This window comes from Aotus nancymaae, unplaced genomic scaffold, assembly GCF_030222135.1.
Source record: "Aotus nancymaae isolate 86718 unplaced genomic scaffold, 86718_ANA_hifiasm-v0.15.2.pri h1tg000053l, whole genome shotgun sequence".
Taxonomy (NCBI): Eukaryota; Metazoa; Chordata; class Mammalia; order Primates; family Aotidae; genus Aotus; species Aotus nancymaae.
In genome coordinates, this window is record NW_026988467.1 from 27,773,328 (window position 1) to 27,795,788 (window position 22,461).

Consider the following 22,461-nt stretch of genomic DNA (forward strand, 5'->3'; position numbering starts at 1 on the left):
AGGCTGGGGTGGGTGGATTGCTTGAGCCCTGGAGTTTGAGACCAGCCTGGGCAACATCGGGAGACCCTGTTACTACAAAAAATTAACGAAAAATTAACCAGGTGTTGTGACACGTGCCTGTAATCCTAGCTACTTGGGAGGCTGAGGTGGGAGGATCACTTGAGCCTGAGATGTGGAGGCTGCAGTGAGTCAAGATCCCACCACTGTACTTCAGCCTGGGCAACAGAACAAGACACTCTCTCAAAAAAAAAAAAAAAATGATTAACATAAAACAAGCACAACTGTATTATGAAGCAACATACAAAACCACATACTTTTTATTTTGAGACAGTGTCTCACTCTCTCACCCACCAGAGTGCAGTGGCACGATCTTGGCTCATGGAACCTTCGCCTCCCAGGCTCAAGCGATTCTCTTATCTCAGCCTCCTGAGTAGCTGGCATTACAGATACGCATCACCATGCCCATCTAATTTTTGTATTTTTAGTAGAGACAGGGTTTCACCATGTTGGCCAGACTGGTCATGAACTCCTGACCTCAAATGATCCACCCACCTCAGCCGCCCAAAGTGCTAGAATTACAGGCGTAAGCCACTGCGCCTGGCCCATATACCTTTAAATAGTCAATTTCACTGGGAAAAAAGGTAAGGGGACTGTTTTAGATTGAGACACTAGAAAGAATAGCCAAAATATAAAACTTGATTGATTGTTGATTGAAAAATAGCTATAAGACATTTTTGGTGCTAGTATGATCGTTAGATGGTATTAGGAAATTGTTTTTATTTTTTATTTTTATTTTTTTTATTTTTATTTTTGAGACAGAGTCTTACTCTGTCACCAGACTCCAGGCTGGAGTGCAGTGGCACAATCTTGACTCACTGCAACCTCCACCTCCCGGGTTCAGGCAATTCTCCTGCCTCAGCCTCCTGAGTAACTGGGACTACAGGGGTATGCCACCACATCCAGCTAATTTTTGTGTTTTTAGTAGAGATAGGGTTTCACTATGTTGGTCAGGATGGTCTTGATCTCTTGACCTCACAATCCACCCACCTTGGCCTCCCAAAATGCTGGGATTACAGGCTTGAGCCACTGCGCCTGGCCAGGAAATTGTTTTTAATCTTCTGAGGTATGGTAATGGAGAACATTCCTAGGAGATGCTTACTGGAATATATATACATATACATATATATATACACATATACATATATATATACACACACACCCATATAAATATATTTTAAGAATATTTGGGAGTAAAGAATTGTGATGTTTGAGCTCAGCATGGTGGTGTTCATCTGTAGCCTCAGCTACTAAGGAGGTTGAGATGGGAGATTGGCTTGATCCCAAGGGTTCAAGTCCAGTCTGGGGAACAAAACAAGACCCCATCTTAAAAAAAAAAAAAGAAAATTGTGATGTAGAATGTATGTATCTTATTTTCAATGGCCACTGAAAGTCAAATATGTATGTGTGTATGTACATGTGTGTGACAGTGCAAAGATTTTGGATTATTTAACCTAGGTGGCATACAGACATGTATTTTATATATTACAGATGTTCAGTACATTAATCTTTCTTTTTGAGATGGAGTCTCCTCTGTTACCAGGCTGGAGTGCAGTGGTGCAATCTTGGTTCACTGCAACCTCCGCCTCCTGGATTCAAGTGATTCTCCTGTCTCAGCCTCCTGAGTAGCTGGGACTATAGGCACATGCAACCATGCCCAGCTAATTTTTGTATTTTTAGTAGAGCCAGGGTTTCACTATGTTGGCCAGGATGGTCTTGATCTCTTGACCTTGTGATCCACCTGCCTCAGCCTCTCAAAGTGCTGGTATTACAAGCGTGAGCCACCGTGCCTGGCCCTCAATTTTTTTTTTTTAGGTTGGTATTATAACATTTATTAAAATAATGCTATGGGTTAATAGAAACAGCAAAGAACCAAAGAATTAAAATGCAAGCTATGTAAAATCCCAACTAAAACCCAAAAGTGTCTAATGTATTCATTCATTAGCTAACTAAAAGCCCAAAACAGACAAGACACCCAATATAATAAAGTACTGCAAAACAACTGGCAATTTTCAGTTATCAAAATTGTGGATTTTGCATTTTGTATCCTTTTCTCAATCAAGAAAAGAATTCTTTTTGAATGTTACATAACATACATATAAAACAAGATAGAAAAATACATTATAAACTTGTAACAATGGCTGTAAATACATTATCTTACATGTTTCTCATAGGCAATAGGTTGGTTATGGTACATACATAGCATGAAATTACTAAGATAATAAAGAATAGACAAAAATACATGTCAGCTGTATGATAACATACAAGCGACACTCCCATCTACCCATGCTAAAAAATTACATAATACTGTCAGACCTCAATTTTTATATTTGAAAAATTTTAAAGTAAAAAGTTGGAGGGAGGATCACAGATTCAAGGTAAAATTTCTTTTTAAGAAAAATTTAAAAATTAATTTCTTTTTGAGACAATGTCTCACTCTGTCACCCAGGCTGAAATGCAGTAGCTCAAACATGGCTCACTGCAACCTCAACCTCCTGGACTCAGATGACTCTCCCACTTCAGCTCCCAAGCAGCTGGGTTCACAGGCGCATGCCACCACGTTCTGCTAATTTTTTTGGTGATTTTTTTGTAGACATTGGGTCTCACTTTGTTGCCCAGGCTGGTCTTGAACTCCTAGGCTCAAGCAATTCTCCCACTTTGGCCTTGCAAAGTGCTAGGATTACAGGTATGAGCCACTGGGCCTGGCAAAGGACAACATTTTTTATTTTTTGAGATGGAGTTTTGCTCTTGTTGCCCAGGCTGCAGTGTGATCTCGGCTCACCGTAACCTTTGCCTCCCAGGTTCAAGCGATTCTCCTGCCTTAGCCTTCCGAGTAGCTGGGATTACAGGCATGTGCTACCATGCCCAGCTAATTTTGTATTTTTAGTAGAGACGGGGTTTCTCCACGTTGGTCAGGCTGGTCTCGAGCTCTGGACCTCAGGTGATCTGCCTGCCAAAGTGCTGGATTACAGGTGTGAGCCACTGGGCCCAGCCAGGACAACTATTAAGTAAACAGGACAAGGCTCTGGCACTCTCCTAGGAAAGATTAAAATTTTCCGAGCCTATACAACAGTGGTTCTCAAACTTGCACCAGAATCACCCGGATGGCTTGCTAAAACACAGACTACTGAACACTTTCCTCCCCCAAAATTTCTTGAAGGGGAAGTTAACTTGGCTTTACGCTGTCCTCCTGGCTATAGTTCTAGCCATGGCCTGCCTGCACCAGTGTTTTCAACCTTGACTGCACATTGGAATCACCTAAGGAAGCTTTAAAAACTGATGCCTACCTCAGAGATTCTGATCTAATTGGCAGGCCTTGGTGGGGCTCTAGAAACTGCACTTTCAGGACTTCTCAGGTTGCAGATGCTATTGGTCCAGGGACCACACTTTGGGAATCACTGTTTTAGAGCAGGATTTCTCAAAAGCATCACTCGTGACATTCTGAAATCAGTTAATTCTTTGAGCATCTCTGGCCTCTACCCATTATATGTCTGTAGCATCCCTCTAGGTATCTCCAGACATTGTCCAATGGTCTCTGGGAGGCAAAATTGCCCAAGGTTGAGAAGCACTGCTCTAGAAGATCTAAGTTGAAAAACAATGTGAGTTTAGGTGGGTTGCAGTGTCAATTGAAGAAGTTGAAGCCTAGAAGAAAGCGTATGGAACATCCCAGGGGCCTGATGCAGAGGATGGGCATCCATGTAGGCTTCTTTCAGAGAAGCGTCATTATGTGTCTGGGGTTCAGAGACACCTGACCAAAGGGCAGGCTAAGCGCTCAGACTTGGCATCATTTGGTTGCACAGGAATAGGGCTGTCCATTTTGTCAGGCCCCTCCCTCTGTTCTGGGACATCAGTTGTCAAGCCTCGAAGCTTCTTAGAAAAAGCAATCCTGTCCTAACTCAAATGGCCTGATGACCTTTCTTTAAGGCTCAATTGCCCACAGCTCCAAATTGCTCAGAGTGCTTTTACCTCAGTTTCCCATTATTCCACTTTGAAATGTTAATAAGGAGCAGACTGTAGTCTATTAGTAAGAAGCAAATACTCTTGTTGTGAAGAAGCAACTCTGGTAAGGGTCTTGACCTTTTCTTTCTAGTTACTAACTAGACCCAATCCCTGAAAAAGACTGTTCTTGTCTTTGAAACCAGCAACTCTGCCTAATATCTATTTACTTGAAATAGAAGACAGTGTCTGGAGGCTTGGATATGCCTCCCTACAGGACTCATCTTTGCATAACTTCACTAGGCCCATGAAGGTCTCCAGGGATTAGGTTCTCTAACCTGAAAAGGGATTAACCACCCCTGAACAACCAGGAGAAGTAGGTGAGGGAACAGTACCAATTTTTGTTTTGATAGGCTGGCCTGTAAATAAACTGTTTAGGGGGTTAGGACTGGATGGGATTAGGGCTACTGACTAGGAGAAAAAGTAATTATATCAGGGAGGCCAAAAATAAAAGAAAAACCAAACTGAAAATCCACCTCCCTGAAAATTCAACCCGCAAAACTCAGCCATGCAGCAAAAAAGAAATTTGGCTCTTTAAGTGCCAGCAGTATTAAGTGCTAGAGATTGTGGAAGTCATAAAGGGAAATTAACTGAAAGCCAGAGATGCCATTACTCATTCGGGAGCAATTTCTGTCTCCCAAAGTGAGGATACAATCTGCACCCTCTGGGGATGTTTTATCCTCAAATCTTTATTCCCCAGGCTGGGGCTTCTATTTCCTTCAAAATAAGTGGTGCTGCTATTTCCTGCTAATGGCTAGAAGAAGGCACCTGGGAGGGGATTGAAGAAGCTGAGGTTAGAGGAAAGCCCTTGCAGTCTCCAGGGTCTTGATTCTTCCCAATCACTGCCAACTTCTCAACGGATTGGTAGGCTTTTAAAAGTGCAGTGTCAAGGTTCAAGCCCTGTCTTATTCCAAGCCAAGAAAAGAGGAGGGTGGGTGGAAGGGACTGGACCAATTTCCAAGTACAGGTTGAATATCTTTTCTCTAAAATACTTGAGACCAGAAGTGTTTCAGATTTTGGATTTTATTTATTTATTTATTTTTGAGACAGGATGCCACTTTCAGGATGAGTGCAGTAGCACAATCTTGGCTCAATGCAGCCTCCAGCCACTGGGCTCAAGCAATCTTCCCACCTTGGCCTCCCAGGTTGACGAGACTATAGGTGCATGCCACGATGCCTAGCTAATTTTTGTATTTTTTGTAGAGACAGGGTGTTGCCATGTTGCCCAGGCTGATCTCAAGCAACCCTGGGCTCAAGCAATTTTCTCACCTTGGCCTCCCAAAGTTCTGGGATTAGAGGCATGACCCATTGCACCCAACTTCTGAATACTTGCATGTACATAATGAGATATCTTGGAGATGGGACCCAAGTCTAAACACAAAATTCATTTGTTTCATATACACCTTATACACATAGCCTGATAATCTTGTAAAATATTTTAGTTTGTGCATGAAACAACGTTTTTTTTTTTTTGGAGATGGTTCTCACTCTGTCACCCATGCTGGAGTGCAGTGGCATGGTCATAATCACTACAGCCTTGACCCCTTGGGGTCAAGCAATTCTCACCCCAATCTTCCAAGTAGCTGGGACCACAGATGTGTGCCACCACACCCAGCTAGTTTTTAAATTATTTGTAGAGACAAGGGCTTGCTATATTGCCCAGGTTGGTCTCAAATTCCTGGGCTCAAGTGAACCTCCCACTTCAACCTACCAAAGTGCTGGGATTATAGGTGTGAGCCAGTGTCCAGCTGAAACAAAGTTCTGACTGTGACCTGTCACATTCACATGAGATTTAAGTGTGGAATCTTCCACTTGTGGCATAATAAGGGCCCTCAAAATTTCAAATTTTGGAGCATTTAGGATTTTGGATTAGGGATGCTGATAGTTGTTGCCTCCAAATCTCATGTTGAACTTTGATGTCCAATGTTCGAGGCAGTGCCTAGGCAGAGGTATGTGGGTCAAGGGGGTGTATTCCTCCTGAATGGCTTGGTGCTTTCCTTGTGGTAGAGTTTTCAGGGGTTATTTATAAGTTCATGGCACCTCTCCTCCTCTCTTGCTCCTTCTCTTGCCATGTGATACACCCTGTTCCCTCTCTGCTTTCCACTATAATTGTAAACTTCCTAAGATCCTCATCAGAAAGATACTGGTGCCATGCTTCTTGTACAGCCTGCAGAACTGTGAGCTCGATAAACTTCTAAGTTACTCAGCCTCAGGTATTTCTTTGTAGTAATGCAAAATGGACCAAGACAGATGCTCTACCTGTATGTGGACCTGGTGCTTAAAAGGGATTATTAGGGAGTAATCTGGGATACTGCTGGAGGTACGAAAAGTAGCTTGCATACTGTCTTTGTCCAAATCTCACCTAAAGGCATAACTATAAATATATACATATATTGCTCAGACCAGAAATCTGTAAGTCACTATTCCCTTTGGAGATTCCACCACACTATGTATATTAAAGGCTCTAAACAGTCCTGCAGTAAATAAACTGGCTTCACTTTATTTAACCTGGTCTTGAGCAGGGGATCTTTATGCCCCAAAGTATCTAGCAAACTATCTGAAAAACAGTGTTCTTTGCAATGCACTTTAGGAAACCTCAAACTATGGATCATGTACATAAAGTAAAGGCTTTCTAGGATTTGGCTTTTAATTCTGTAATTTTACTGTTTGCTGCTCCCCATTTCTAACCATCTTCAAGTTCTTTTGGTTTATAAAGTGTGCCACACTTTCAAACTTGTACCTATTTCTTGAAATGCACAGTTTGTCCACCTGGCAAGCCCTACTCATCCTCCAAGTCCCAATCTCAGCATAATGACATAATCTGTGAAACTTCCTAAACTCTCCAAGTCACAATAAATTGTTTCCTCCTGTGTTTCCAGTGCACTTTATCCAAACTTTATTCACTGATTAAAAGTAATTGGTTTGAGAGCTTTCCCATCCTGCTGGTTCCTTCATTAATGAGTTGTATAAATCTTTGGCATGTGTTCACTTAAACAAGTAATGAATTTGAGATGGTCTTTTCTACTGGTGTGAGCACTTCTCAAGATGGCAAGGATTGCAACTTATTTATCTCTGTCCTCAGCAACAATTACCATGCCTGCCACATAATAGGGCTGATGTTTTTGTTGAATGATGATGCCCCAAATCCAGGGTAGATACCCTCTCTCTAACTTAAGATAAATAGATGATTCAGGTTTGAGAACTGTAAGTGTAAAACCAAACATGCTCAGACAGGTTAGAACTGTGACAATCTCTTTGTTCTGAGATAAGAGATTCAGAAAAAATGCACTCTACTCCCCAGTGCCAGATGAGATTCAGTAGTGTCTGTCTGTGTGCTGGGTGTAGTCATCCAGTGATCCAGGGAGATAGTAACCTGTCTTAGTGGTAGAAGGCAAGTGACAGCATTTCTTCTTTTTTTTTTTTTTTTGAGAGATTTTTCACTATTGTTGCCCAGGCTGGAGTTTAATGGTGTGATCTTGGCTCACTGCAACCTCTGCCTCCCAGGTTCAAGTGATTCTCCTGCCTCAGCCTCCTGAGTAGCTGGGATTACAGGAGCCCGCCACCATGCCTGACTAATTTTGTATTTTTAGTAGAGATAGGGTTTCTCCATGTTGGTCAGGCTAGTCTCAAAACTTCTGACCTCAGGTGATTCGCCCGCCTCAGCCTCCCAAAATGCGGGAATTACAGGCATGAGCCACTGTGCTGGGCCAATAGCATTTCTTAATGTCCCTGTCTGTTTATGCAAACAGACAAGTAAACAGAATCATAAAGATGTCTCAGATGATATCATGGCTAAGTTGCACCCAAGTAGTCTCATATTCTATTTGAGTTGAGTTTGATGCAGCATTCTGGCCAATGTCATTTCTACAAGCTGAGACTGCCCCAAATTTGGTCGCTTTCTTTTTTTTTTTTGGGTTGGAGTTTTGCTCTTATTACCCAGGCTGGAGTGCAATGGCGTAATCTCGGCTCATCGCAACCTCCGCCTCCTGGGTTCAAGCAATTCTCCCTGCCTCAGCCTCCCGAGTAGCTGGGATTACAGGCGCACACCACCATGCCCAGCTAATTTTTGCATTTTTAGTAGAGACAGGGTTTCACCATGTTGATCAGGATGGTCTCGATCTCTTGACCTCATGATCCACCCGCCTCGGCCTCCCAAAGTGCTGGGATTATAGGTGTGAGCCACCATGCCCGGCCCTTTGGCCACTTTCAAGAGCCTGAGTTTAGAGAATGCTGCTCAGAAGAGTTCTTTTGGCAGGGACAGAGTAAACGCAGGCTCTGTTCATTAAAGATCAGGTACAAGTACACAAAAACAGGTTCTTTTATTTATCACCTCTTGGCTGCTCTGCTTCTAGGAGGAAAAAAGTATTTGTTACTGATAAATAATTATTCTCTGTCAGTGTCATGGAAATGAGTAAACCTAAAAACACAGAAAAGTGGGGAACACTCCCCAAGTGAACAGCTTCTTGGACTTTGAATGGTAACCTGTGGCCACATCATGCTCTACACTGATTTTTAGCAATCAAGCCTCAAAAAAAAAAAAAAAAAGACAGCAATAAATCCAATCCACATGGCTCTTGTAAAAAGGCATCTATTTGGCTTTTAATACAAAATGACTTAGAGAGATACAGAGAGAAAATATCATACAAGCCAGTTACTTAAAAAAAAAAAAAATCCCAACCAACAAATTTGTCACATTGGGCCTGCATTAGAAAACAGGAAACAAGAAAAAGAAAACAAATAAAACAGTCCCTGAAATCTGGCAGGTGGTTTTTAGAAGCCATGGGGAGCTTGCCTTAGTCATCCTGGTGAAATGGGACAGAAGTGGTTTTTGGAATATGGCCACCGCCTCCTCTGTTTCTTGCTAGTAATGGTCATCTGAAGGGAGGGTGCTAGCCTGGGCAGCCAACATTTGATGTCACTTATGCAGTCTGAGGTCTCAAAGACAAGCAGCCTTGGAATCTTCTATTCCGTATCTTCACTGAATCTCTCCCATATACAGTCTCTTGTCACTCGATGCTGAGATAACTGAGGTAAAAAGAACAGAGCAGATAACTAGAAATAATGAAGGCTCAAGGAGACTTGGTACTCAAGGGCTCTTTTGTCAAGAGCCAATTTTGGTATAAAAGAGCAATTGGATTTAGCTTAAATTCCCCTCCTCAACACCATCCACAGGAAATGGTAGCCTTGCTTTTCAATCGAAGTCCTCTAATATCATGAGGATGACTGTACTATGGGAAATAAGTTATCAGGCTCTAAATACTGATGTCCGCTGTCAGTCAATCCCCAAGAAAAAGACTTTCCTAGTCATTCTAGAAGAGAGGATCTATGTCTGTACCAGTCATTTTGTAAATGTGCTTCTGCTTGTTACACTTAGCCCTGGAGAAAGTTAGTTTCTCCTTTAATTCATGGCTTAAATTATTTGGTTTAGCCAGTGAAAAAATTTTAAGCTGAAATTTATAACTAAATATTAAGAAGTATCATTCTTTTAACCAAATACATCATTGAAACACACTTGATGGAAGTAAATTAAAAAAAACTAGACTTACCAACTTCCCTTTGAGATCAAGAAGAAAATGGAACATTGCTCTTATTCTCACCACTTATGACCAATGGTGAGCCTCACTGATACCCATATAAAGATTGTTTGCGGCTGGGTGCAGTAGCTCATGCCTGTAATCCCAGCACTTTGGGAGGCTGAGGCGAGTGGATTACTTGAGGTCAGGAGTTCATGACCAGCCTAACATGGTGAAACCTCATCTCCACTAAAAATCAGTTGGGCATGGTGGTGGGTGCCTGTAATCCCAGCTACTTGGGAGGCTAAGGCAGGAGAATTGCTTGAAACTGGGAGGTGGAGGTTGCAGTGAACTGAGATTGCACCACTGCACTCCAGCCTGGGTGACACAGCAAGACTCCATCTCAAAAAAAAAAAAAAAAGGAAAATAAAAAAAGGCTGTTTGCATGGAAATTCAAATAAAACAGATACCCACTTTTGACTCTGTATTCCCAGGATCCCTAAGCGGGGGTTTCCCGTTTCCTTTTCCCCCTCGTTGGGACAGACTTACTGATGGGCTCGTCAGGGTGGAAAGCAACTTCATTGATGGAGCCAGCATGGCCAGGCAGCTTATACAATATTCTCCTGCTTGTAGTATCCCACACATACACAAACCTGTAAGGTATCATGAAAAGCAAGGATAAGGCCTTCTAGAACTGGGGGTAGGGCAGAGGCATGGCTATTCAAAGGAAATGGAAGCAGCTATTATTTACTTACCTTACATTTACTGAACCGTGTTCTGGCTTTTAGAAACTAGGAATAGAGAGTCTGAGTAAGACATGGACTTAGCTCTTGAGCAATAGGGTGGAGAAATAAAAATAACTAAAAATATAAGTAGTACTGGCATGTTCGAATATAAGCTTCTCAAATGGGAAACACCATAGGGAAGAAAAGAGTTTTTCCTGCAGACATCACACAAAAACCTTTTTTAAGGTGTCTAGTATAGTTAGGCTACAGTTAACTTCATACTCATCCAGGAAGCCTAAGAGGTAACCCAACTCATGGCAGGGTGGGAGCCTAGATTGTAGATCCAGCTGCACTTCTTTGTACTGTATTCAAACAGAGCCCAGAGAAGGGACAGGAAGTGTCTGATATATAAAATATTTATTGTATTTGCTAACCTAATACTCACTTGAACCAAATTTTCCATTGAATTAACAGGCAAAAGGATACTGGATTCTAGAATGGGAAGGGGCCAACAGAAATCAGCTTGTCTAGGTTGGGTGTGGGGGCTCATGCCTGTAATCCCAGTACTTTGTGAGGCCAAAATGGGTGGATCATCTGAGGTCAGGAGTTCGAGACCAGCCTGGCTAACAAGGTGAAACCTGTCTCTATTAAAAATACAAAAAATTAGCCAGGCGTGGTAGTGTGTATCTATAATCCCAACTACTTGGGAGGCTGAGGCAGGAGAATTGCTTGAACCTGGGAGACGGAGGTTGCAGGGAGCCAAGACTGTGCCACTGCCCTCTAGCCTGGGTGACAGAGTGAGACTCTGTCTCAAAAAAAGAAAGATAAAGTGCTCACTTTGGCAGCACATATACTAAAATTGGAACTATACAGAGAAGATTAGCATGGCCCCTGTGCAAGGATGACACGCAAATTTGTGAAGCGTTCCATATAAAAAAAAAAAAAAGATAAAAAAAATCAGTTTGTCTAAACTCTTCATTTTAGAGATAAGAAAACTGGGGTACAGTGACCTTTCCAAGGCAACACAGTTCATTAATGGCATAACTAAAATTAGAACTCTTAAAAAAATGAGTTTATTAAAGAATGTTCTTAGGAAGACAACACTTTTGATTTGTCATTAAAAAAAATCATGGGGCTGGGCATGGTGGCTCATGTTTATAATCTTAGCACTTTGTGGGGCCAAAGCTGGTGGACTGCTTGAGCTCAGGAGCTTGAGGCCAGCCTGGGCAACATGGTAAAACCCCATCTCTACAAAAAAATTAGCTAGGTGTGGTGGTGCCTGTGGTCCCAGCTACTTGGGAGGCCAAGGTGGGAGGACCGATTGAGTCCAGCAGGTTGAGGCTGCAGTGAGCTGAGATGGCACCACTGCACTCTAGCCTGGGTGATAGAGTGAGATCCTGTCTTAAAAAAAAAAAGCTATGCTTTTTTCATGCTGTGTAATAAAAGTAATGCAAGAGACGACAGAGTTGAAAGCTTCTTTCTACTGGAATACTCTGATATAACACAATGCAATTTCTGCAATGCTAGAATAAAAAAAAAAAAACGCTTCTACGTTTCTCTTCAGAAGTGATGAATAATAACAGAAGATGGCATAAAAAGGTGATTATTTTCTTATTCATTCTGTAGTACTGGAGTCAGTATTTTTATCATCACAGGCCATAATTTTCACTTTGTCCACTTTAATAAGTTCTATCACCTTTTGGAATCCAATTATCATTCAACAGAAAAGTCTATATATTATTACAGAATCTTTTTATTTTTCTAAATTAATATATATATATATATTTTGGTAAAGACAGTGTTTTCCTATGTTGTTGAGGCTGGTCTTGAACTCCTAGCCTCAAGTGATCCTCCCACCTTTGCCTCCCAAAGTGCTGGAATGACGGGCATGAACCACCATGCATGGCATAAGGCAGAATCTGTATGTATTTAGAGAGCCCCTGAAATAAACTCTGATCCTGATCCTCTGAGTCAGTGAGGAGTTTATAGCCTTCTCAAACTGAAGTAAAACTTGAAGGGCAAGTTGAGTGAACTGCTGAGATTGCATGAGCTCGTCTAGGCTCTCCTGAAGACTATTTCCCAAAGCAGTATTTCTGTATAACTGATATGACATGGCTTAGGAGGAAGAAATTGTTTTTCTTATTCAAGCTTGCCTTGATGTCCTGTGCTGAAGGTTTCCTGCCATGGAGTGGACAGAAGTGACCACGAGCCCAGGAGGACGTTCCTGTGTTCCTGACCACCTCTTCTGCAGCCACAGATACTACAGAGCTGCACCTAAGACCCTGGAGCTCTTAATATACTCCAGTATTTTACTTTCACTTACCATCTACAAATATACTGGCTAAAAATAAAAAGTTCCTTTGACTCTCAACCTTGCTTAAGTCATGAAATGGGAAAATAAAGAGCTATTATCTCTTAATCTGATGATGTAAAATTCATCTGTTGGTAAATATAAAGGGCTGGTGGCTTTGAAGCAGGTATTTCAAATTATTTACATATTTTGTTTTGTGCAATCAACAATTCACCAGTACTTGATCATAAAAATGGTACATTCACCAGTACTGGATTATAAAATTCCTAGTTCTAATCCAACATTACACTTTTGGTCAAAAATGCAAATAAACAAGAGCTTCTTAATTATACTATTTAGCTGTCATCAGCTAGGCTCCATAGAAACTAAGTAAAAGTTCTGAGCAAGATGGAACAGAAGCAGGAACTCCATCTGTATAGACTCCTTGTCTCTGATACTTATTCCCTTCCTACTGTCTTCTTCCTTGTCATGCACAAAAAGCTGGTTCTCATTAATTCAACAAAAGGCAGTGTGACATAGTGAAAGAGTATGAGCTCTGGAGTCAGAAAGACTGGGGTTCAAGTCTCAGGGCAGCTATTTACTAGCTAAGTAATCTTAGCTCATAGAAGTTAAATAATAATTGGAGATCATTCTCTAAGCTTCTTAGTTACAGTGATGGAGAAAATGTTGATCTAACTTTATTGAGAAAAATGAGATAATATATGCAAAGTACCTGGCACACAGAATTAATTATAGCTATTGTTATTATGAGTACATTCATCATCAAAACAGAATCTCATGAAGTCAATGGGCTAAATAAATCACTCTTGGCTGAGAGACTGGCCAGCCTTTCTGTAGTCCATAGGACTATTTAAGATTTCAAGTTTGAATATGAGGAGGTGATTTGTAAGTTATTAGTTAACAGAAAGGAGAAATTTGCCAAATCCAGGCCAAGCTGAAAAGCAGTTTTCTGAGGATACATTTCCCAGACACATAAAAGACAGAACTGCAAATCTCTAAGGGTTTACACTTCAAGGCCTCACTCTTGATGGCTGCCAATTAGATACTAAATTTAGAGGGGTTCCTTGCCCTCTCCTTACTTTGGCATGGCAACATTTGGCAGGAACCAGGGGCCTTATATAACAGAGCTGCTTGTTGACTTGGGGCTAATTGGTGAGGTGGCCTGTTAAATCTGGCCAACCCCTAACAGGTGGAGAGGGGCAGGTTTCCTCAGACCATGCTTTCACATGTGAATTTTTTTTTTTAAGAGATGGCGTCTTGCTCTGTTGTCAAGGATGAAGAACAGTGGCATGATTACGGCTTGCTATATCCTCAAACTCCTGCCTGGGCTTAAGGGATCCTTCCACCTCAGCCTACCAAGTAGCTGGGACTAAAGGTGGGTACTACTATGCCTGGCTAATTTTTAAAATTTATTTTTTGCTAGAGACAGGGTCCTGCCATCTTGCCCAGGCTCGTCTCGAACTCCTGGGTGCAAGCCATCCTTCCACCTTGGCTGCTCAGAGTGTTGGGATTACAGGTGTGCACCATTGTGCATGGACCACATGTAAAGTTTAAAGGGAGAGTGGAGAGGGAAACAGAAAAGAGGACATTGCAATTCAGAAAGGGCCAATGCCAGAAACAAACTGCTCAACAGAAAAAAAAAGTATGCAAATATAATTTAAAAATTTAATTACAAAGGAAAGATACACTCTGCTGAAAATTATGTAAAAATACTTAGAATAGTTCTTACTCTGTCAGAATATGAGACACCTTAGTCTGTTTCTTAAAGTCTTCTCCAGAAACTTGACAACTTAAAATTCTTTCGATTTCCCCCTTCCAGGCAGCTCTCTAAACCACTTGCCCTCAAATGACCAATGTGACACTTTTACCTGAATCCTTTCTATTTTCTCCAGAAAATACCTGAATATTTGTCCATTTTTCTTGTTATTAAACTTGTCAGGAAAAAAAAGTAGACTCTGGAATTTAAGTATGTTCAGTATTATTCATAAATAGAAAGGTAAGAGACATACTACAGTGCAGCTTCTGTGTGGCAGTGCTAGGGCCTCAAATAGGGGAAAACCCTGGAATATGCTGAAAGCCCTGGCTAGCCCAAGAAAGGCTTCCTATTTATTGGATGGTGCTTGTTTCAGGAGGGTTGGAAGAGAAACTCTAAAGGGGAGGATAGGATTAAGCTAAAAAGGGTCGAGACATTGCCCAATGGGAGCTAAATGCAGAAATTGCTATCAGAGGGTCTTATCATTCTCTACCATGCCACATTTGTAGCCCATCACACTTGAGACCTGGACATCCTTATTTAACCTGATTCTCCCTCAAGCACAGGTTACCACAGACATGCCAAATACAACATCTGACAGAATAATTCTCTTCCTTCGGTTTCTCATTCAGCATACAATGCCTGAGCCATTTTAGATTCATATTTCATAAAGCCTTAGCTGATTAATTCAGCACTGGGTGGAAAATACCTAGTCCACATTTTATTACATCCTGCACCTAGCAATCATCGTACTTCCCACTAACCCGGACACAGCTCTGAATCATCCCCAACACAGGCAGCCATTACCAATAGCTGAGCTGTTATGTAGGGTAAAATTTGACTGCCATTCTTCAACTAGGAATTCATTCATATAATATAAACTAATTGGTTAGAAAAGCTCAAGCATTGACAAGTGCCATAGGTTCACAGAAATGACTAAGATTCATTCCCTAATCTCTAGGAGAAAATAATTTAGTGAGGGTGCCTCACTTTATCTGATTGTAAGATGTAATAAATGCTAATAAAGCTTAGATGTGTGAAATGTGATTACAGCACAAAGAACAATTATTATGCCCAAGAGATAATAGAGAGAGGGAGCCAGGGACAGTTTATAGATATAACATAGAGGTGGCTACTAGAGAGATACAGGAGTCTGGATAATAAAGAAGAGGGAATGTGAGAAAGAGTCTGGAGGTGAGAAAGCAAAGGGAGGCTAGAATGCGAGAATTCCATGTGAGCAGCACTGTGGTGATGGTGGGGGAGATGGGTTCTTAATATGTATTCAAATGAATTGAAGCATGGCAGAAGAAATGTGGTGAGGGAGACTAGAGACAGATTATGATACTTAGGGAACCCAACAGAATCAAATTGTTGATCCTCTAGGTCTAAAATGTCTCCAAAGTGGGTAGAAATGATCTGTTTGTCCAACATGGCTTCGAAACCTTTCATGCCACACAGAGCTTCATCTTCAAGCAGTCATAACTGTATGTCTGCTCTAGCTCCATATCCATGTTTTATGTATCAAACACAAGAAGACATCCTCTGTAGCTACATCATTCTTTTTTTTTTTTTTTTTTAGATGGACTCTCACTCTTCTTGCCCAGGCTGGACAATCTCGGCTCACTGCAACCTCCGTCTCCCGGGTTCAAGTGATTCTCCTGCCTCAGCCTCCCAAGTAGCTGGGATTACAGGCATGCTCCACCATGCCCAGCTAATTTTGTATTTTTAGTAGAGATGGGTTTCTCCATGTTGGTCAGGCTGGTCTCGAACTCCTGACCTCAGGTGATCCATCTGCCTTGGCCTCCCAAAATGATGGGATTACAGGTGTGAGCCACCATGCCTGGCCAGCTACATCATTCTTTACTTTGCACCCAGTAATCCTTACCTGTCGGCTGAGCCAGCTGCTATTTTGCTTCCATCAGGTGACCAAGAACATCTCAGAAGGTTCTATGATAAATAAGAATCCACTGAATAGTAATATACCAAACTCCTCTTTGCAAGGCTACAGAATCACTGAGAGGCTTTAAATTTCCTAAGCAGAGTTTTAATTGTTCTTCTCAGGAAGATGATTATCTTATATTCTATGGCCTCAAATAGCATACTTTGTTATTTTACACCATATAAAAACTGTAGAAAATGCTTAACTTAATAATTAATTAGATTGAACCTGGCAACAAAACTTTGTTCTACTTATAAATGGAGGCTCCTTTTATCTTGATATTCATTATTCTTTTTTCCTATTTATCTTGAATAAAAGCAAACCCAACAAAAAAATTTTTTTTTTGAGATTGGGTCTCACTCTATTGTACAGGTTGGAGTGCAGTGGCACAATCAGAGCTCACTGCAGTTTTGACCTCCTGGGCCCAAGTGATACTCCCACTTCAACCTCCCAGGCAGCTGAGACTGCAGGCACATGCCATCACACGCAGATTTTTTATTTTTTGTAGAGACAGGGTCTCATTACGTTGCCCTGGCTGGTCTCTAACTCCTGGCCTCCTGCCTTGGCTTTCCAAAGTGCTGGGATTACAATTGTGAGCCACCATGCCAGGTCTAAAAAATAATTTTTTAATTTATTTTTTAAGACGGGTAACACAGCATGGGGCCAGGGGTGGGGAGAGGGTGACACAGGCAGGAAGAGAGAGTCTGAAGCTATGATAACTTCGCGTGATGGAAAAACTAAAGAGAACGGGTTCCGTGAACATCTAAATGTTCTGGTGTGGAATAAATATATATCCACAGTGCCTTCTTTTAGTGAAAAAGTGGAGAATATACTTCTGAGAGAAGTTTCTTTCTTCTTTTTTATTTCTTTTTATTTTTTTTAGATGGGGTTTTTTAAAAAAAAAGGAAGAAAGAAAGAAAGAAAGAAAAAAAAATGAAGAACAGGAAGAAAAAGGAAGAGAAAGAGAGAGAGAGAATGGGAGTATTGCTTTCTTGCCCAGGCTAGAATGCTGTTTAGAAATGGGTATTGAAAACCTCTTTTATACCAATAATTATACTTAATGATGTAGACAGGAAGGAATAAGGGAAGAAAATAACAAACAAGCAGCCAACCAATATTTCATTTAAACCTATGAAATGCTATGCGATTACTGAAGAGTGATTTACTTCCAATTATGTAGTCACTTTTGGAATAGGTGTGAGGTGGTAATGTGTGTTTTGTGTATTTAAAGTGGAGAGTTCTATGAATGTTTATTAGTTTACTTGTTCCAGGTCTGAGTTCAAGTCCTGGATGTCCTTGTTAACTTTCTGCCTCTTGATCTATAGAATCGTTAGCTCTTCTTGTTATATTGATCCTTTTGCCATTATGTAATGTCCTTCTTTGCCTCTTTTGATCTTTGTTGCTTTAAAGTCTATTTTATCAGAGGCGAGAATTGCATCTCCTACTTTTTATTTATTTGTTTATTTTTACTCTCTGATTGGTTGATAAATCTTCCTCCATCCCTTTGTTTTGAGTCTTTGTGTGTTGTTGCATGTGAGATGTGTCTGGATGCAGCATACCGATGGGTTTTGGCTTTTTGTCCAATTTGAATATATATGAGTTTATTACTGCCATTTGATGCTAGCTGCTGTTTTGCCCATTAGTTGGTGTAAATTTTTCATTGTGTTGATGCTCTTTGCTTTTTGATATATTTTTGGAAAGGCTGATATTGGCTGTTCCTTTATATGTATAGTGCTTCTTTCAGAAGCTCTTGTAAAGCAGGCCTGGTGGTGGTGAAATCTCTAAGTACTTGCTTGTTGTAAAAGATTAAATTTTTCCTTCGCTTGTAAAGCTTAATTTGGCTGGATAGGAAATTCTGGGTTGAAAGTTCTTTTCTTTAAGGATGTTAAATATTGGTCCCCACTCTTTTCTGGCTTGTAGGGTTTCTGCTGAGAGATCTGCTGTAAGTCTAATAGGTTTCCCTTTGTGGGTAACCTGACCTTTCTCTCTGGCTGCCCTTAGTATTTTCTCCTTCATTTCAACCCTAATAAATCTGGCGATTATGTGCCTTGGGGTTGGTCTTCTTGAAGAATATCTTTGTGGTGTTCTCTGTATTACCTGGAGTTGAATATTACCTTGCCTTGCTAGGTTGGGAAAGTTTTCCTGAATGATATCCTGAAGAGTATTTTCCAACTTGGATTCATTCTCTTTGTCACATTCAGGTACACCTATCAAACGTAAATTAGGTCTTTTCACATAGTCCCATATTTCCTGGAGACTTTGCTCATTCTTTTTTATCCTTTTTTCTCCAATCTTGTCTTCTCGTTTCATTTCACTGAGCTGGTCCTCGACTTCTGATATCCTTTCTTCTGCTTGATCAATTCAACTGTTTAAACTTGTGCATACTTCGCGAAGTTCTCATGTTGTTTTTTTCAGCTCCATCAATTCACTTATATTCCTCTCTAAATTGTCCATTCTCGTTAGCATTTCGTCAAACCTTTTTTCAAGGTTCTTAGTTTCTTTGCATTGGGTTAGAACAAGTTCTTTTAATTCACAGAAGTTTCTTATCACCCACCTTTTGAAACCTGCTTCTGATAATGGAACACACTTGCTCTCCATCAAGCCTTGTTCCGTTGCTGATGAGGAACTGCGACCCCTGTAGAGGGAGAGGCATTCTGATTTTGAGTATTCTCTGCCTTTTTAGGCTGGTTTCTTCCCTTCATTATATATTTATCCCTCTGTTGTCTTTGTAATTACCGACTTTCTAACTAGGTCTCTGAGCGGACGTCCAACTTGTTGATTCCCAGCACCGAAATCTGAGCAATCCACTGCGCCGGCCAAAACAGCAGTGTTAAGATTGATGGTGCTTTTCTGCCCGGGAATCTCCGGACTCTGCACCAAGAACTGCTGTGCAGAGGCGCCAGCAAAACCGCCGCGCCGGCCACAAGAGTCGCCCTGGCGACCCGTGGGGCTCCTCCGCTTGGAATCTCTTGGTCCATGAGCAACAAAAATTCGCCTGAAAGTGTGGCATCCTCTCGTTCTCTGCGCTTTCACTGGGAGCTATGATCCCGAGCTACTCGTGATCAGCTATCTTGGATCTCTCTCATAAAATTTGATTTATACAGTGAAACTATCTCAATGAGCTCTCAAAAGGAAAAACATTAATCTCTATTAACAAATTCTCTGAGAGTAAAAGCTTCTTTCAATAGAGGTGACTTTTAAATTTGAGGGTTTGAAAAAAATTCTCTCTCTCAGAACTTGGGCCGTGGTAGGTACTGAGGGGAGAGATGTATTCTTAGGGTTCAAACACACCTGGTCATGGGGTAGGGAGGCAGGTGAGGGAGACCTTCTTAACAGCTATGGGAGCTTGGGTTCCATATGGAAAACTGATTTAAGAGGGTAAAATTCCCAAGTAATTAAAAGGCCAGGAGTGTCGTGTTGAAGGTGGTGTGAAGTCAGATGCCCTCAGTTTGAGAGCTGGCTCCATTACTTTTGGGCTAGGTGACTGGCTTCTTCCCAATCACGAATATTTCTATTAGTTTTATTTTTGGCAACAACAGTTTTGATTAAGAGCAGTGTTACTGGAATGAAGTCCATTCTCAGCAGAGCTACTGCTCTCTATCCTTAGTACCACCTAAAATGTTTCTTTGAATTAAATGAACAGTCAAACTCCCCTGCCATGCAGAACTCACCTTTTCAAAGTTGTGCACATTTCCTTGAAATATCTTTACACACCTCTCTTTGGGGGCAAATGGCCGGACATCCCAGACACGAACTACAAAACAAATCCAAATAAACAAACCAACCAAAACAACTATCAGTCAGAGGCCTCCTGAGCACCCAACTGAAATTAGTATCATGTCAATGACAGATGCTGTTTCCAGGATGGGGAAGTCCAATATGACACATTACTAACTGTTACGCCTCTTTTCTTTTTCAAGCAGGAAAATACATCTAAATCCCAATAACTGGGGCTAGCTGAGGAGGCAGGAAGGAAAAATGTTACTCACAACGTTGGTAATTTGCAACAGAATGCAGCTGGGTGTGATACTAATTTCAAAGATATTTTGCAAAAGAGTCCTCTGCCAGCTTAGTGTCACATCCAGCAAAGCTTCAATAAGATAAACTAAATACCATGAACTACTATGACAATGGACTCATAAAAACCAAACTTATATTGTCCTTTCCTAATTTCCCTCATATGAGCACCTGACAGTCTAAAACTGCACAAGGTCAGATATATATAAAATACATAAAAAGTCGCTGGGCTCAGTGGCTCATGCCTGTAATCTCAGCACTTTGGGAGGCTGAGGTGGGTGGATCACCTGAGGTCAGGAGTTCGAGACCAGCCTGACCAATATGGAGAAACCCCATGTCTACCAGAAATACAAAATTAGCCAGGCGTGTTAGCTCATGCCTGTAATCCCAGCTACTTGGGAGGATGAGGCAGAAGAATCGTTTGAACCCGGGAGGCGGAGTTTGTGGTCAGGGAGATTGTGCCATTGCACTCCAGCCTGGGTAACAAGAGCGAAACTCCACTTAAAAACAAAACAAAACAAAAGTCAAACAAATCAAAAACGTGTTGCGCCATACCAAAAATCAGAAAAAGTAAATACTGATTCTAATTCTAGCTCTGTTGCATATTTGGGTGACATCAGGTAAACAGTGAGATTGTTTGTGCCTTGGTTTTCTTGCTCTGTAAAATGAAGAGAAAATTATCTGTTCTTTTTAAAATAACACTATTTTATTTATTTTTATTTTATTTTTTTAAATAGCCTCTGTCACCCAGGCTGGAGTGCAGTGGCACAATCTCAGTTCACTGCAACCTCCGCCTCCAGGGTTCAAGCTATTCTCCTGCCTCAGACTCCTGGGTAGCTGGGACTAGAGGCATGTGCCACCACACCGGCTAATTTTTGTATTTTTTAGTAGAAACGGCATTTCACATATTGGACAGGCTGGGTCTCGAACTCCTGACCTCATGATCTGCCCACCTTGGCTTCCCAAAGTGCTGGGATTACAAGCGTGAGCCACCGCGCCCAGCCTATTTATTTTTGAGATGGAGTTTCACTCTTGTTGCTCAGGCTAGAGTGAGTGGCACAATCTTGGTTCACTGCAACCTCTGCCACCTGGATTCAAGTGATTCTCCTGCCTCAATCTCCCAAGTAGCTGGGATTACAGGTGCTCGCCACCATGCCTACCTAGTTTTTCTATTTTTAGTAGAGACAGAGTTTCACCATGTTGGCCAAGCTGGTCTTAAACTCCTGACCTCAGGTGATCCAACTGCCTTGGCCTCCCTAAAGTGCTGGGATTACAGGTGTGTGCCACCATGCCTGGCCAATAACTCTATTTTAAAGATCCAATGAGATAACATATGTGCAAAGGTTCTAAAATTTGTAGGCAACAAAAATAATTTATAATATTATGCAGCCATAATAAGAAATTATTCTATTATTTTTTCCCTTATTTTAATATCAATTTAGGAAACCTCACTGTTCCTCATTATAAAGAATGCTAGAACTAGCTAGGCGTGGTACTTGGGAGGCTTGCCTGAGCCCAGGAGTTTGAGACTAGCCTGGTCAACACGGCAAGATCCTGTCTTGTCAAAAAAAATTTTTTTAAATGCTAGATTATATGTGTATAAACATCTATTATAAGCTATTGTAAGCAGTAACTACAGCTGTTGTAACTGAAGCTATATCTATAGTGGAATTTGAGTGATGTCATTTTATCTGAGTATGAAAAAAGAATTATCAATTCTTGGAGTCAGACAGGCATAAAAAGGCAAAGCTATGCATGAAAGTTTGTTATTGAGAATATAGTCAAAAGGTAAAGATGTCCATTCATTCGACAAATATTTATTAAGTATTCAATGAATGTCTGGTATTGTTTTTGCTATAAAATGTCAGGGAATACATTTTAGTTCTTGACAAGCCTGTAAGTTTGTATATCAGGGCCATTTCCAAATTTCCTCAACATTAAGCATATAATCCAGCAAGTCACCTTACTTTTTGTCTATAGTAATCCGTCCTCCCACTCTACAACTCAAAAACAAGTAAAGAGAAATAGGAAGAGTGTGTTTATGTAAATCCAGAATGTCGAGATGTTTTATTGAAGACCTCTTTCCACACCAATGCTTTTGGAGTAGGGAGGAAAGACAGACTGGCAGGAAAGAGCAAAAGAGATCACCC

At 41.1% G+C, this 22,461-nt stretch overlaps 2 protein-coding genes and 1 non-coding gene across 3 annotated transcripts in view; 1 reads left to right on the forward strand and 2 right to left on the reverse strand.

The window, feature by feature from the left end:
- Positions 1 to 8,625: 8,625 nt before the first annotated feature.
- SNRNP40 (small nuclear ribonucleoprotein U5 subunit 40) overlaps positions 8,626 to 22,461 on the reverse strand; it is a 46,270-nt gene continuing 32,434 nt past the window's right edge. The window contains exons 7-10 of the mRNA XM_012439872.2: positions 19,966 to 20,048; positions 16,241 to 16,302; positions 10,116 to 10,219; positions 8,626 to 9,078 (exon numbers count right to left, since the gene is read on the reverse strand). Coding sequence (XP_012295295.1) covers positions 9,029 to 9,078; positions 10,116 to 10,219; positions 16,241 to 16,302; positions 19,966 to 20,048 — 299 coding nt within the window. The 3' untranslated portion in view covers positions 8,626 to 9,028. The remainder of the gene's footprint in view (positions 9,079 to 10,115; positions 10,220 to 16,240; positions 16,303 to 19,965; positions 20,049 to 22,461) is intronic.
- Positions 11,121 to 11,227, forward strand: LOC135269618 (U6 spliceosomal RNA). The gene has a single exon (XR_010337867.1). It is a non-coding gene; the product is annotated as a U6 spliceosomal RNA (small nuclear RNA).
- Positions 11,904 to 16,233, reverse strand: LOC135269477 (transcription initiation factor IIA subunit 2-like). The gene has a single exon (XM_064363597.1). It carries the CDS (start codon positions 12,402 to 12,404, stop codon positions 12,132 to 12,134), a length of 273 nt encoding a protein of 90 aa, XP_064219667.1. The 5' UTR covers positions 12,405 to 16,233; the 3' UTR covers positions 11,904 to 12,131.

What these genes read in the sequence shown, in the direction of transcription:
- LOC135269477 (XM_064363597.1), bottom strand. Translation starts at nt 12,404, where the DNA reads ATGTCATATCAGTTATACAGAAATACTGCTTTGGGAAATAGTCTTCAG.